Raw genomic sequence first — 16,922 nt, 5'->3', positions numbered from 1 at the left:
TGTAATGTGCGGGCAGCATATAGTAAAACTCCAGTGGGCTGCGTGCAACATCTGCTGTTCATCTGATCTGGGCTTCTGATAATACCTGAAGCCAACACAGTAGCCTTTCCTCCTAATCTGGCAGACGAGGGGGATGTTGCTTAGATCTTGTGTAAAGGTGGGGTCTGAATAGGTTAAGTTAACGCATATGCCTCAGAAAAAGAAAAAAAAAACTTACAGATGGAATAAGCAGGAAATACAGCCTTATATGACAACCATATTTTTTTCTGTTATGGCAAGTAGGAAGGTTTCAAAAGAAAACTGACAAATAGTGTACCAATACCCATTGCAAAGTAATATCAAATATGTTTAAATAAATATGAAATAGTAATTTGTAAAAAAAAAAAAACTAAATTATTTAAAACCATTAAAAAAAAGGCTTTCATTTACAAACCGTGCTGCCAAGCACCTGACTTCAAACACGTTTTTCCACTAGGCATTGTCCATTGGGACACATATGTTATCTTGTCAAGACTGGGAACCCCATTGCTGTACAAGATTTATGTATCAACTGGTCATTTTAAGGCTTTCATTGAGCACTTTTTATTTAAATGAAGCTGTTTGTACTTTTAAACCAGAGATTATTGTCCCAAATGACAAAATATGAATCAATGTCAATGCTTTCAGTATATTTATCTAAAAAGGATACATTTGGCAATGGTTCTTTACCGAGCATGGACATTTAGCAATTACAAAAACAGAAAAGAAAATTTAAAATTTAGATTGCATTATATTAGTTATGTTTTTAGACTAATAAATATAAATTACTTAATGTGATTCAGACATTTAAAAATTTTTTTTACTTGAATAGTACTAGGTTATTTAGATTTGATCATAAAGTTTAGATTATCTGTCAAAAAACATGTTTACAGTGTAGATTAAATATTCAAGAACTGGGAAATTCTTTTAAAATTAAAAAAAACATACCACCATAACATAATTTGATGTCAATAATCGAATTTTTACAGCCATTTTTATGGCTGTAAAAAAAGTGAGAAGTTCATGCACATGCAATAATGAAGCAGCAGATGCCTTACCCCAGAATATTCCCTGCCACAGTAGTATCCCTGCTCACTGACTGACGCCTATTACTGCAAGCACCTGTTTACAAGCTCACACTAGGCATTCAGGGCCCTCCTGTCCAGCAATGTCCCGGGAAGTCCTTCAGCTCTCTGCCTTCAAACTGTTTAAATGTCCTCATTGCAGCACTGAGCCAATGGCCAGCCTGGGTGTGGCTACCTCCAAAACTCAACCATAGAGGACAGAACTGAATGAGGGAGGTAATGTTGAACACTGTCTGGAACTTATTTCATTAAATACAAACTTAACAAGAGCGCTCCATGCATACCACAATCCCTCGCAGGTAAATTTTGATGAGCGTTTTTTATTTCAGAGCTTTTCTTACAGTAGCAGTGCTAATCAATCTATTTTCCAGGAATTGTGATATATAGCTTCTGACAGGCATGTAGAGCCAAATTCAACATAGTCCTGAGCTTATAAATACAGCACCAAACTACATGGCGCAATAGAGCAATATTTGTATGTGTACTTTCCACAAATTCTTTCCTCTTGATTCCAAAACTTGTATAACTTTACAAATGGAAATTGATTCCTAATCTTATTTACAGCTTTTGGTTTTGTGCCGTTTATAAAAAATGTTCAACGCTAAACATGTAGTCAACAAAATGTACACAAATGTATATTCAAATGCATAAACTTCAGCACAACAGCCCTAACAAAAACATACGACTTTGATTATTATTGATTTAACAAATTAATTTGTTTGGAGAAACTCCACACATATTTTTCTGTCAGCCTATAATCAAGATTTTAAGTAGAACGGAACAGCAATTATCAGTAAAGTTGTTTGGCTATTATTTCCCAGGCATCTGTTGATCTCAGGGTGTTGTGTTACACTGAGGTGAAATGCTTGGGCTGAAACTGGAGTTCAGGCCAGGTGTAATGTTTTTTAAAGAGAAGCAGGGGCCTGGCTTTTTACATAATGTTGTCGTATATTATTCCTCAGACAGTAGCTTCCTCATGGAACACTTTCAAAGGATGTTGTCATTGAAAAAAGTCATGATTATATGCCTTAAAATATTCCCTTTAGTCCTAAAGCAGACATACTCAATGTTTAATTTGTTAAGGGCTAAACGTAGAGCCTGAACACTATAAAAAATTATTTGGCACACCTGATTGTCTCCATATATTTTGATTATTTTACATGTGGTTGGAATATGTAGGGAATAAGAACAGGGAGAAATTGTTCTGTAGTCAGGAAATGTCCAGCTGCATGCTAAAAAAAAAGTCATGCAAGTTTACAGTACCTCTCACTCAGCAGTGATTCTTTGAGTAAGTGATTGTGTCCGTGTCTATGTCTTTAATTACCCCTGAAAAACACAGTAAACACTGTTACTACTGGTTTTTAATTACATGCCATTTTGCTTATTGGGCGATTGATTTACAGACTGCAGTACTATAGTTTGAATCCTGGAAAAAAGGCAGACTTAAGTTAAGGTAAAATTTAAGTCTGTATATAGTCATGTATAATGATACTTGCACAAAATCTATGTACCCCTTTATGCAATATATTTTGCTTTTTTGATTGATTGATTTTGATGATTAGATTTGAAGGGATAGTTATCCAAATAATAAATACTGTCATTGTGTACTCACCGTCATCACTCTGACTGACTTTCTTCTGTGGAATTTGCTATATTTTAAGTCTTCTAAAATCATATAATATCTGTTTTAAAAAGACACAGTAAGTTAATGATCCATTTTAATTTTAGAAAACTTCTGTAACTTTAAATAAACAAAACAGCAACAACAACAAATGAGCCAAGTTAGAAGTGGCAAAATATTCAGTGGTCTTATAATGGTGTTTTTAATCACAAATCTGGTCAAGAAATTAGCAAAACTTGCACAAATACTGTAGATAAAGTAACTTAGCACGGAATAGCCTTCCTCAACTTGCAGACAGCTTTTACAGGAGTCAGTGTTCCACTCAATGTTAATGCCTTCAAAGAGTTCATGAGTAGTTGTTTCATTAATGAGTTTAATGTGAGACCCAATATTCGCTATAGGGTTCAAATCTGGACTCTGACCAGGCCAAAACATGAGCCTGATGGACTTGTTCTCAAGCCACTTGGTTGTCTTTGAAACTTGGGCAGGAGCATTGTCTTGTTGAAAAATAACATCTGATCATCACTCCCTGAGATAACAACTTTTCATTGATGGGAAGCAAGGCATTCTGCAATATTCTCCTGTACTCCAAATCATTAAATTACTTTTCACAGTGAAGTAGCTCCCCATACCAGCAGCTAAAAAGGCTCCTCACACACAATCATAGCTCTTCCTCCATGCTTCACTGTGGTTGAGATGCATTTATTTATTATATTTATCACCAGATTCTTGAAGACACCGCTCTGAAGCATCACCATGAGTTTCACTGTGATTCATCACTCCACACACAACTTCCCGTATTTTGCCCCCAAAAAATATTTTTAAGTGCATTTGCTGAAATTTAGCTAATTTCTTGACCAATAATGTGTGCTTAACACAATTAAAAGCTTTTTTTGCATGTAACTGGCTAAATATTTTCTAAATAAAAAAATTGCACCCTTGCTATAGTATTAATTTCTTTCTTTTTTTTAAAAAGAAAGAAAATGACTGACCATACAAAATTGACGAGTATACTAAAATAATTTTTTTGAAGTGGCTATATTTATTTACCACTTACATACCAATGGACTATGCATGAGAATGATATATATACGTTTGTAAGTCAAGCTCTGGGTACCGCATGATTTACATGTTCCAGAGAGCTCTAAATCATTTATCCTTTGAGCGATACACATGTTTGAGGTCCCCCCCTGACACGTACTCAGATATATGCAGTTCCCTTTTGAATTATTGAATTATGTTCCAGTTTTTCACCCCTAGTATTGAGATGATACCCACAAAGGAAATATGACTTTCATCTGTCACTCATTTTTCACCACTCTCTCTGTTTATTTGAGAAGAGGATCTGTGTGATTAATGTGTTTGGCCACCAGTGTTGTGTGTACAAGAATGCAGCAGAAATGTGGCGTGGCGTGAAGCAGACTTATGGCTTTTACCATGCCTTTTATGAGGCAGAGGCTCAGCAAGAGTTTGTGCATGAAGGAAACAGGGATATATTTCAATAAAGACTACGTGATGTTCACAGAATAAAAAAAAAATGGTGGGGGGGGGGGGGGGGGGGGGATGTTGATTGCTATGCTGGAGGTTTATGATGATCACAATTACTAAGCAATAACCTGTAGCTATAAAAACACAATTTATAAGCAGACTACACGTTAGACAAACTCAGAGGAGTACATTTTGTTCCACAACCCATCTCTCTTCTGTTGAAAGTTAAACTTAATACAGCGTATTTGTTTTGAAGTCTACAAGAGGTGCAGAGACTTGAAAGACAAGCTGCAAGGAAATCTATCAACGAAAATAAAATCTCTGTACTTAAACATATTTAGATGGAATGCTTCTGGGTTTTATTAGACTGGTTTTGAAGGTCAACCCCACCATAAGAGAACTAAGAGGGAAAAAAACAGTTAAATGAAAGCCATAAGGTCTCAAGCTCTGCAAATAAACCTTCTACCAACTTATACGTGTGAGACACATATCCATTCATCTATCTACCTGTCTCCAAAGCGGGGAACATAACAAATCTTTCCAAAGCTATGGCAGGAAGCTACGAGGAACCGAATGGGGTGTGCTCCAACATTGCTGTGCAATTCTTTACTCACTGAACCAAGACATCGTTAGCATTAACGATGGGAGAAAATGTGATCCTACGAATAACGATTTGCTCTTCAAAAGTTGACCGATGGCCTTAATCGCACAAACACACTTAAGGATGATTGTTGTTGTAACTCAAAGCAGGAATATGTATGGCAATAAACATACTAGCATGCAGGTGACCTTTAAGTTCAGCACAAAAGGCATTCTTCACATTCACACCATCTCACTGAATCAGACCTATGTGAGGCTGATTTATTTTAAATCCATTGCAGGACTCTTCGAGACAGCATGTTCCCAACCTGAAAAATGTAAAAGAGCTTCGTTGCTCTATAAGGTTCATGGCTTTTGACAGCCTTTCACTTCCTAAAATGAATACAGAGGTAACGTAAATGCAAGACATTAAATGCAAAAATTAACAAAATCGATCAATCAGTCAATAAGTATGTCAATAAAGACTTTAAAAGTAGACACCATATAATAAGATAATCAGATTTTTTTTTTTTTGTATAATTAGTAAGGTAACCTTAATTAATATCACAATATTATTTACCATTTGACAAATGTAGTTCCATTATAGATGACTGAGCAGTAGTTTGACAGACCAAAAATAACTTAAATGCATCATACCTATTGGAAAGTTGAGCTGAGCTCAGAGCAGCTAAACAATAGAAAGGAAAATGTTTAACACGGTTAGTTGTATTGTTTCTTGATTTACTGAAAGTAACATGTTTGCCTCAAGAGATAACACTTTTTTCTAGTGGCTATGATAGCATAAACAGATTTTTTTTTTTTTTTTTTTTTTTGCAGTAACAGTAATTCAGCATTCAGCATTTTCTCTACCATACAGTATTTAAAACTAATTGCAGGACATTTAGCAACACATGTCAGCCAGCTTTTATTATGATATTCTATTATCAATCCAGCTGTAGTTTGCAACATGTGCCTCCAGCCACCGAGCGAACGAACAGAGTAACATTATAACATAACTTTCAAAACACTCAAACATATTGATAGTATGATCGTTTGACCAAGTAAAACAGTGCTGTGTTACCCCACAAATGTAATTCGTCAAACAAACTGACCTGTATGATTAACAAAGTTCAAGTTCAGGGAAGAAGGTAATTGTAAAATATACATAAACAACAAAACAAAAGGAGCGGCTGCAGCCGACTGCCGCATATAAGCATAGTAAAAACAGCAACATAAAATGTCCTGTTCCCCTCTCGCCCTTTACTGTCGTCATTCCTTCTTATATCCTTTTGAATAAGCAGCCTCAACTTGCATACTGTAACAAATGTAAACATTTGGGATCATGTAAGTACAAGTCAACAAAAACAGTAGACTATAACATTGTATAGTGGTTTTTGTATATGTTAATCCAAAAATCTTACATATTGTGCCTTTAATTGGTTGGAAAGAATAGACCCTGAAAGAGATGTCTAAACTCTGCTTTAAACACTCACAGTTAAACGCTCCTGAATATTAGCCTTTTAGTTAGACAGGTTCAAACCATTTTGTAAAAATCTGAAAATATAGTATTCCTGGAGAATTTCACCAAGTAGCCTATCATACACAATATTAATAATGAGACCACACAAAACACCAACTTATTAGCAAAAAAGGCCATTAAAATATCATATAACTGATAACAGTATCCCATAGGCATAAAAATAACTCACCTCCCTCCCAGAGAGCAAAGCTCGTCTTCTCTCACCTGTTTCTCATTAGCCACCGAGGTTCTTTCCTCTTCAGATATAATGTGATCTGGACACTTGACTCGAAGCATTCTATTTCAACCTGCACTGCAGGGCCCAAAAATACATTCTTTCTTTATAGTATAGCAGAGGTCAAATCTCTGGGAGAAGTGTCCCATATGGCGCTACTGGTTCTTTTCACCATTTGTGAATTGCTCAGTTTTTTCTTTGTTTTTTTGTTTTTGTTTTTCGTTCCAGACAGACTTTTCTTTGATAGGTTGCACGAATACATGGCAACAAGTGACAAGTTTATGAGTTAATCATTGAGCCATTAAATTAATTGATTCGTTAAAACACATTGGCTGCGTCCAAAATTGCATACTCTCATGAGTATGTACTTATTTTGAATAAGTAATTACTTCACGACCATTAAAAAAGTACCGGTAGTATGTGTGAAGAATTTAATCTGGACATACTACATTCGCTATAAGTTGCCCTTAACACAGCGTCACCGCCATTCACAAATCCTCTTCCGTGGCCTCATGGGACAGTAAAGTGTCCATTGCATGCACACTTCAGAATCTTGCCGGAAGAAGTGTTATCCGGGTACTTTTTGCCTAATATTTTATGAGTACTGTGAATTCTGACATACTTTTCACATGCATTTCGCCTACTACACTGATAAAAATGATTTTGTGGTGAAGTAAATACTACAGAAAAAAAACAATGTTATTTACATGAAAAAGTTAGTTCAGGCAAGAATATAAAATAAAAAAAAACTAAGTAAATTCTATATTAGTAGCCTCAATTCAAGCATGCAGAAATGAAAGCATAAATATCAACGTTATAAAAATAACTCAACTTTTCTGATACTGGTGTTCCCATCATGCACTGGGCCTTGAATAATTAATGAGGTTGATTTTCCAGCTGTATTTACACTGTTTTATCATTGCTTTTGTTGTTAGGATTAGTAACTTGCCATTGTGTGATATTTGGAGTTCATTTTCTACTCAAAATGACAAACACAAAAAACACAAAAAACGATCCATCAAATGTTACGTCATTGTGTATTGTCTACCCAGTTTTGAGATCTCTGCGTTCACTTAAAGCAAAACTTATGATTGTTAGATACAGTGGCTCACACAATATCCATTGTAATAATTACTTAGATGTTTATAAGTGAAGCATATACTTTAACAGTGTGGTTTAATTCAATGTTATATTGTTTGAGTGAAATGTATTGCAAAGGAAACTTCAACTAAATAGATATTACTCAACCTTTTACTTAAAAGTTTAAGTTAAAATGACTTATTTTCTTTGTTACTTTCACTTAACTTAGTTAAGTAGAGTTTACTTAATTCCATAAGTGAAATTTACTTTAAAAATATGCGTTCAAAAAACTTTGATTTCATATGCAGCCATAGTTATACAGTGCACTAATCTGTAAGATCTTACCTTCATACTGTTGAAATACAAACCGGATGACAGAACACAACGTCTGCATCATTAGCAAACTATGTATCACAATTACAGTAAATAATAGTAAATTTCTTAGTAAAATTTTCTATATTTCCATATTTTCTGGTATAGACTGTAATGTTACTGAATGAAATGTCGACCCATATGAGCTATATGACGGTGTAAGCTTTGGGGGTGTTGATGAACTCGATCTACTCCATCTATCATCATTCTGAATCCGATCCAGACGTAGGCTATTCTTTGACAAAAACGCAAATTTGCTCAGCTTTTTGCTCAAAATGTTGCTTTTTATGAAACTTACCCATATAAGTGTTGATAAAAAAAGGAATGTATGAAGCTAGAATAAAACTTTTTTTGGTTTGTTTGTTTGTTTGTTTATTTCAAAGCAGAGGGTCTGTTCTTTCTTTTGACATATTGCATGTTCAGGTATTCAGAAAATATTCTGGAGCCATAAAACTTTTGTGAAAATGATCAAAAATGTCGGCTGTGGCTGGCAACTTTTTTCAAAAACGCTGGCGGGGAAAGAGTTAAAGTGAAAGTTTATTGCTTTTACATTAATAAATGACCTCTCACTCTAGCTTAAAGTTTTCTTAAAAAAGCATTGCAGCCAGAGGATTGATATAATTCAAGATCATGTGTGAAATGTTTCCAGAAGTCTAATCAAATGAACTAAAGTACTTCACCAGTCACATTCTCCATGCTAAATTAGATATCCTCTACCCACCCACTCAGGTGGGTGCAGAAACACTACACTTCAGCTGTCCACAACTCCATACATCCACATAGTTTAGATGTACTGTTGAAAATAATGCACCATGGCATGAGGAAATCAGTCATGCAATCTCGCCTCTAATGGCAGCTCTCAAAAAACGTCTATAGATTCAATTTATCCTCTTAGTTAAATGGTTAAACAGGTCAGAAACACATGCTGACATGCACATGTCAGGGTTTTTTCTCTCTCTGCAGACCATTCTCAATTACCCGACTCAATAAAAGAAGCTTTCTTAAAGTTTACAGACTCTACTACGGTATTGTGTTGGGTGACTCCGCTCCACTGAGTGGAAAAGGGTAAAGGATGCCCTGAGAGCACACTTCCTGTTAACCTTGGTGGTCCCGTTGAATGAATTCACAGATGGCCGTGTAAAAAAAAAACTCTAAAGAGGAATAAAGTCCCAGTTATCATTTTATATTTCATTTTGGATCTGACTCATCATAAACGTCCATGTGCTGTGTTTGATGGGATTAACAGTTAAGTTTGGAAAGCGGGATCGCTCTGATTGTGATGGTTGGCCGTGCGAAGTTCATTCCCTCTGATGTCTCTATTTCTTAATAATGTCAAAACCAGACATGCATCGAGGACAAAACATTAATCAAATACTAGTTGTGCTTCTGTGCTAAGATTAGAGGTTGAATGTTCAGTAAAAATGACACTGCTGGGAGTCATTCTAAGAGCCCTTGTTTGTTTACTGAAATTGATGATGAAATTAAATGAGACTTCAGGATGGATGGATTCTCTTTTTTCTATACATTGGCCTCAGCATCTGTTGAACAGAAGGACCCGAGTATATAAGGTAGATAAAAACATGAACTGACCCATGGAGAGACAGAGGAACAGGGGCTTCCGACAAAATATAGACTCGTTCGGCAAGGGGTAGTCCCAAGTCCCCAGTTATTTGATTGACACGGTCCTAAGGGAGCAATGCAGTACATTCCATAATTCAGGAAGGCCTTGACCTCAAGTCCAAAAAGGACTTTACCTCATAGCTGGAAGGCTGCCTGAAACTATAGTAAGCGCAATGGAAATGTTAGAGAAACTGCATTCATATTCATATGCTATTCATTTTGTCAAAAATTCTGAGCTTCTTAAATATAGCCTAGTTACCCAAAGGTTACACTCTATTTTAATTGTCCACTTTAGACATTCTATTAACTATAAGTAACTTTGCAACTACATGTCAACTTCCTCTCATTATAGTATGTATTAGTAGACTGACTGTTGTAGATATTTAGGTCAGGGTTCGGGTTAGTAGAATAAGTTTACATATAGTCGCAAAGTTACTTATAGTCAGTAAAATGTCTTTTGGGAGACCATCAAAATAAGGTGTAGCAGATATTAAGCAGACAGTCAATACTCTAATAACTGATGACAGTTGCAAAGTTTTTTATAGGCCTAGTTAGTGGAATAAAGGACAATCGAAATAAAGTGTTAAACAAATTATAATGTTTTTGCCACTCTCTAACCATAATTTTGCTTGAAAACTTAAAAAAACATGAAAAAATCTAAATAAACTTTCAAGGCCACTGGTCCAGAACGCTAGGTCTTGGAAACCAAACAATACTTATGCAAATCACCTGTTACCACATATGGTAAAGAGCTCAGATGCGTCTCCACACGTGTGGAACATCGTCAAGTGAAATTTGTGGGAACTTTCTGAACGATGTTGCCTTCAAGTGCACCATGGGAAACTCGTACCTCTAAGGCATTTATTATTACGGCATGTCACGCATTCAAGTCAGAGACATAACACAGAAGTAGCCTAAACAAAACAAAAAATTACTTTGTGAAAAAAAAAAATAATAATAATACCAACATCTGAATTCAATACATAATTCATTCATAATCTAAAACTAAATGTTTGTCACATATAGCAAACTGTGAATGTTGAGTAATTAACTTTACAATTCTTGTCCATCAGCTGTTCTGTACATCATACCTTTAAAATTGGTATGTAAAATTAAAATAACTTTCAAAATCCTTTATAATTCAATACAGACTTGCTTTCCACTCACTGATCTCTGAACCCGCCCATATGGGTGGGATCTCACAATAAAACGGCGTATTTTCAGTTTCGAGTCAACTAGTAGCCTAGTTCTATCATTTCTTCCGATACTGCCCTCTGTAACCGGTGGGCGTGGCTTGGGAGTGGCCTCGTAGGGCAGCGAAGCAAGTGCATTCTGGGAGTTGTTGTCTTTCATCCACATAAGCCTAAAATACATTTTCTGGCTTTTCTCAACTTCTAAAATAATTTCACATTTCTACTACATAAATGACCCAATTTAAATACACATTAATCTTTCCAGCGGTGAAATATCCCTTTAAACAGCAACAAAATGTCATTCTCAAACTCATTTGGTTTCATATCATGCCAGGTTCAGTTTTGTTTCTCATTTTCAGACTCCAGTGGGGATCAGCCTGGAATGTCTGAATATGAATATTGAAGTGATGAAGTGAAGCTCTTCACTTCAGTATGTTTCATTTTTTAAAGAACAAAGCGCAGAACGAATCTTGTTTTTAGAAAGCATTGCTCTCATTAGATTTCAACTAGTGGGGTTTCAAGTGGCTTGGGACAGGCAGGAAATTTAATAAATAGTGTTTGAAGCCTACGCTTCAGAAATATTCAGAAGAGCAGAGTTGCAGATATTAGATTCAGCTTCAGAAGAGCAGCACATGCACATCACAGTGTGGCATTCTGCTTCATATTGGTGAGTTTAAAATACACAACTGTGCTGTGGAGTTTTTAGAATAACAGCATTAATGCCCGCATGCCCAGAGATATAATTATTTGCACAATGTTTCGTGTGGAGCTCTTTAAAGTGTATTAAAATGTAAAAATGATTTCATGATGGTAATTTTAGTGACCGATGGGCACATATCACATTTAAAAACTCCCATAGAAACTGATGCAAAGATTCAGATGAGGATTTTTTTGTTCAGTGTCACTAAAGTTGCCAGGTATATTTCTGAGTAAACATCCAGAAAAGGCTCATGAATTAAATATCACCAAATTACGTAATCTCCCGTTTCAATTCAAAGTTGTCAAAACCTCTTTGTAGGTTTGTCTTCTTGTACAGAAATTGATCATAAATAACATGAGCCTTTAGAGCAGGGGTGTCCAAACTCAGTCCTGGAGGGCCACTGTCCTGCAGAGTTTAGCTCCAACCCCAATTAAACACACCTGAACCAGATAATCAAGGTCTGATTATCTGGTTAATTGGGGTTGGAGCTAAACTCTGCAGGACAGTGGCCCTCCAGGACTGAGTTTGGACACCCCTGCTTTAGAGTTTAGTTAGTTGCATGCTTAAATGGGTTAAAAAACGAATGCATAGTAAATTTGTATTGTACTAAAAACATACTCAAGTACATTTTTAATACATTCCATAGTACATCTTTTTCACCTGGCGACCCCTGCAAGATCTGTACTCCACTTTAATTTACATGACTGATCTTCTTTATAAAGTTGTGCAATTTGACATATGTTAGTATTTTTCTCAGAACACATCTCCCAGTATCTTTTAACAAAGGCTGATTGCTTGGGAAATTCAAGAGGAATTTACTAGAACAGTTTTTTATGAATGCCTTGGGGTTGAACTCTAACCAATGTCATGCAGAGAAGCACATAAGGAGCTGTTTGTTGGTTGCTATTTTGTTGTCGTCTGCTTTTTTTCCTTCTTTTCGGTTGCATTGTTTTAATGGGGGATTTATTCTGTGGCAATGACAGACTGGTATAGATGAGCATAAGAAATGGCATGTAAACCTCATTAAGTATGAAAAGAAAAAATATCAGCAGACACAAAATGAGCAAACTTACCTCTGACATCAAGCTGCGAGGGAGGAATTTTAAAACAGAAGTTTCACTCTCTCCTCTGTTTATTCTTATAGTTTGTTGGCCTATTATATGCTCAACAAAATTGCTGTCTAAACGTGCCCAGATTCGCTATTTGTACAACCAGTCTGCATTACAATCAGACAGTTGTCTGTTAGAGAGCTTGTGCACAGTGCAGGTGTAGGATCATGATGCAGGTGACCTCAAAATGTGTCAAAGGTTTCTATGCAGGATGTTCATGTGTCCATTGCATTTTCACTCCTGAAAATGTTATTTGTGAAGACCAACGTGTACCAAGTTCAGCCAACTGATGCAAAAGGTCGCTATTGAATAAAAATTATTAGTCAATGATGCATGACAGGTTACTGACAGGTCATCCTGAGATAGGTTCAAATTAAAGGGTTAGTTCACCCAAAAATGAAAATTCTGTCATTAATTACTCACCTTCATCGGTCCAAATCCGTAAGACTTTTGTTCATCTTCTTAACACAAATGAATTCCTTTTTATTGAAATGTGAGAGCTTTCTGTTCCTCCATTGACAGTTTACGCAACTACCACTTTTGAGGCCCAGAAAGGTAGGAAAGACATCATGAAAGTAATCCATGTAACTCCAGTGGTTTAACCTCAAGTATATTAGGCGCTCAAGTGTTTGTTTGCAGGAAAAAACCCCCCACAATTTACCAATTTATTTACAAAATATTAATTTCCAACGTGCTTTCACGAGAGCACCACGACGCATGTGTGTTGCGTTGACGCGAAAGCAGATGTTGTTGCATGAACACACGTTGAAGATTAATATTTTGCAATGTTTTTTTGCACAAACAGACCACTCATGTCGCTTCATAAAATTGAGGTTAAACCGCTGGAGTCACAGGGATTACTTTAATGATGTCTTTATACTTTTCTGGGGCTTTAAAGTGGTAGTTGCATAGGCTGTCAATGGAGAGACAGAAAGCTCTCAGATTTCATTAAAAAGATCTTCATTGGTGTTCCGAAGATGAATGAAAGTCTTACGGGATTGGACCGACGTGAGGGTGAGTAATTAATGACAGAATTTTCATTTTTCGGGTGAACTATCCCTTTAAAGAAGCCCTGGCTGCTAGCTGAATAGGGCATATGTGCCTTAAATCATCGGTTGTCTGGGGATTCAGACAGAATTGGAAAACCTGGATTTTTTATAAGCGTTAGAAATCAGATCTGGAAAAGTCATGTAAATTAATAAAAAAAATTGTTAAGCTCTAAAATATTTTAATGGGTAGAAATTGAGTAGTCCTTAGTCCTTATCTGGTAGATAACGAACATAAATACAATTTTAAAAAGTAACCAACTTCATTAGTAAATTCAAAAAAGTGGAAAGAACATACAACTCCTAAAACTTCAAGAATCTTGCTTTTTTAAATTAATTTAGTTAGAATTATTTTAGCAACTTTTTTGTTATTTACAGACACTATGATTGCCCATAAATTAAAATAAAACTAGGCAAGGGCTTTGGAATATTGTTGAGGACAATGTTTACTTCAATGGCTTTGAAGTAAAAAAGGTTGAGAACTACTGCTTTAAATGCATATGTAACCTATATTACAAAGACTTATAGATCTTATAGATTTTGTCAAATTGCGTCTTTTCTTGTTTAGGGTTTTCAGAGTGTGGTTCAGGAACCCACAGGGGGCCGCAAGGGAGTGCTGGGGGGTGGGGTCTGTGGAAATGTTTAGGAAAAAAAAAAACAATGTAGCCTTCAATAAAATAATAATAATAATGAAACTAGCAGATTAAAAAAACTGCTAAAACCAGCCTAGGATGGTTGGTTGGTCTTAGTTGGTTTAAGCTGGAAGTAGCTGGTTTAAGATGGTCTTCCAGCCTGGCCAAGCTGGTGTTCAGTTGGTTTAGCTGGTCTCCCAGTCTGGTCAGCAAAAAATACAATTAAAATAAATAAAAAAGATACAAAGTAGTGTCCAAACGCCCTCTGAAACCAGCCAATCAACGTAGGCTGATTTTAGGGGGGTTTCCCCCCAGCGGGGATTTAAATAATTAATGACATTATTAATATTAGGCTACTTTTTTTAACAGTACAAATTGGGCATTTTTACAATGAACTACATAGATTGCGGGTCCTTCGCATGAGAATGATCATATTTGGAGGTCCGTGTCAACTAAAGGATTGAAACCCCCCTAGTGTTGTTGAACTAATACTGCCACTATCTGGCTGTGTACCGCAATTACACACAAGCCATTTTTAAACTGTAGGTTAGTACTGCTCTTCGTACTTCCTGAATTGTTTTCTGATTATTGTGTCATGTGGATCCGTTTTCCTACACCACTATTTTCATGGCTGGTGATCTAGATGCTCAGATCTACAATTCTGGACTTTACCATAATGAATCGCAATATATATGAATCGCCATGATGACAACCTTGCAGACAAAGGCAGTTGTCGACATTTTCAGCTGTGTCCTGTAACGACTAAGTCTCTTTTTTCTTTTCCTTTTTCTTTTTTTGCAAATGGTTTACTGCTTTTTAAGAGCGATAACAATACTTAAATGCTTGGATGAACATTATTATGACCAGTAGATGGCAGTAATCATAAACCAAACTCAGTTTTCAACCTGCAAACCACCATCGAGTTCAGTCAGTGCTGGATCAACATGGCGGCGGCATGGAAGATCCTCGGCACGGGGATGGGGTTTCTGCAGTCGTCCTTGCCGGTTTGTAGACAGGTAAATTTACTGTAAAAATTATAATGTGTAAATGCAAAGTCTGTAAGGACTTTTAATGCATTGTATTTGCGTTTTGATGGTGTTGAATTTCAATTGTGATCCCGTTGGACACTGTAATGTTAGACCAAGAGATGCTGGTGACATTTGTAGTTTAACGTTACGTCTGTCAGAAAGATTCATTTTTAGCCATTTGTATTTTTATAAGTTGTTAGGGGTTTTGTAAGACCTGAAAATCAATCTACAAATGTAAGACCTTTTAAAATGATTCTACAAAGGTAAAATATAACGCTTTACAATAAGGTTTCGTTATTTTTTAGTTAACGTGAACTAAGAATTAACAATACTTCTATAGCATTTATTAATCTTAGCTAATGTTAATTTCAGCATTTACTAATACATTATTAAAATTGTTATATTTGTTGAGTTAATGAACCCTAAACTAACATGCACATCAATGAACAGCTGGATTTGACTTAACTGACATTATCAGATTAAGAAATACTGTAACAAATATTGTTCATGTTAGTTAATACAATAAATAACTAATGTTAACAAACCTGACCTTATTGTAAAGTGTTACCATAACATCTCATCTGATGTCCTTCAGGCCTACAGAAGTTCACTTGGAGTGGTGGAGCAGGTCAGGAGCTACTATGTTGACTGGAGGATGGTACGGGATGTGAAAAGAAGACAAATGGCATTTGAATATGCAGATACGAGACTGCGCATCAATGCCATTAGGAAGAATACTATTTTGCCAAAAGAGCTACAGGTATATTCAAAGTCTTGCTGTTTCACTTCAGTTCTAGTTTATACTCAGTTTTTTAGTTACATGATTGGCTTACAGCCTTTAAAATCCTGCAAAAATAAATAATTGTATGCTAAATAACTCATTGACAAAGTCATTAACCTTTATTTTGACTTGATGCAATGAATGAAATGTCAAAATAATGTTCTAAAACTAATAATAATAATGGGCATGTCTTCATGTTTCTGTATTTAGGAGATAGCTGATAAAGAAATAGCCGCACTTCCTCGAGACAGTTGTCCCGTGCGCATTCGCAACAGGTGTGTGATGACATCCCGTCCACGTGGGGTGAAGCGCAGGTGGCGTCTTAGCCGAATTGTTTTTCGCCATTTAGCGGACCACAACCAAATGTCTGGAATACAGAGATCAATGTGGTGATCAACCATGGGATTGAAGTGGTCATTCGTACAACCTAGTCATTCAATTTATAAGCTTTACAATCTATGAATGAACTTGAGCTTTAGTTTGTTATGCCATTAGAAGAGAAGAAATTCTTACAAAAGTGCAAAGACACAGAAAGCACCTGCTCAAATTTTGGAATTTTCTTTTCTGCTAAATTGATTCAGATTGATGGACTGGTGGCAAATCTAATATAAGTTATGTTATTGTAAATACAATAAAAAAAGTGTAATGTGCTACTTTTGTGTTTTGTGATTTATTTGCAGTTTTTGAAAAAAAAATGGTGTGCTCTTTTCAGGTTTTATGTATCTAACCTTATTGTGGATTACTTTTGCTCTTTGTTTGGTGTCACACTTAAAAATAATTTAGTTTTACAAAAAGAGGAAAATATTTAACCTATCA

General features: G+C 35.8%; 2 protein-coding genes across 4 annotated transcripts in view; one reads left to right on the top strand and one right to left on the bottom strand.

Moving 5' to 3' along the window:
* Positions 1-1,212, bottom strand: part of tnn (tenascin N) — a 29,615-nt gene extending 28,403 nt beyond the window's left edge. For all 3 annotated transcript variants that reach the window (XM_084410837.1, XM_084410838.1, XM_084410839.1), the window contains exon 1: positions 1,077-1,212. The gene's annotated coding sequence lies outside the window, so the exon portion shown is untranslated. The remainder of the gene's footprint in view (positions 1-1,076) is intronic.
* Positions 1,213-14,647: 13,435 nt separating this feature from the next.
* mrps14 (mitochondrial ribosomal protein S14) lies at positions 14,648-16,759 on the top strand. The gene is made up of 3 exons (XM_084412473.1): positions 14,648-15,313; positions 15,921-16,085; positions 16,317-16,759. The coding sequence occupies exons 1-3, from the start codon at positions 15,242-15,244 to the stop codon at positions 16,497-16,499; spliced, it is 420 nt and encodes a 139-aa protein (XP_084268599.1). The 5' UTR covers positions 14,648-15,241; the 3' UTR covers positions 16,500-16,759.
* Positions 16,760-16,922: the final 163 nt, after the last annotated feature.

This window comes from Rutilus rutilus (genome assembly GCF_951802725.1).
Source record: "Rutilus rutilus genome assembly, chromosome: 6".
In the NCBI taxonomy this organism is placed as follows: Eukaryota; Metazoa; Chordata; class Actinopteri; order Cypriniformes; family Leuciscidae; genus Rutilus; species Rutilus rutilus.
This window is presented reverse-complemented; position numbering and strand designations above follow the sequence as displayed.

Bases quoted from the DNA above. Each gene is read 5' to 3' on its own strand.
- mrps14 (XM_084412473.1), top strand. From the start codon at position 15,242: ATGGCGGCGGCATGGAAGATCCTCGGCACGGGGATGGGGTTTCTGCAG. The intron at 15,314-15,920 runs GTAAATTTACTG...GATGTCCTTCAG, and splicing joins CCTTGCCGGTTTGTAGACAG to GCCTACAGAAGTTCACTTGG. The intron at 16,086-16,316 runs GTATATTCAAAG...TTCTGTATTTAG, and splicing joins TTTTGCCAAAAGAGCTACAG to GAGATAGCTGATAAAGAAAT.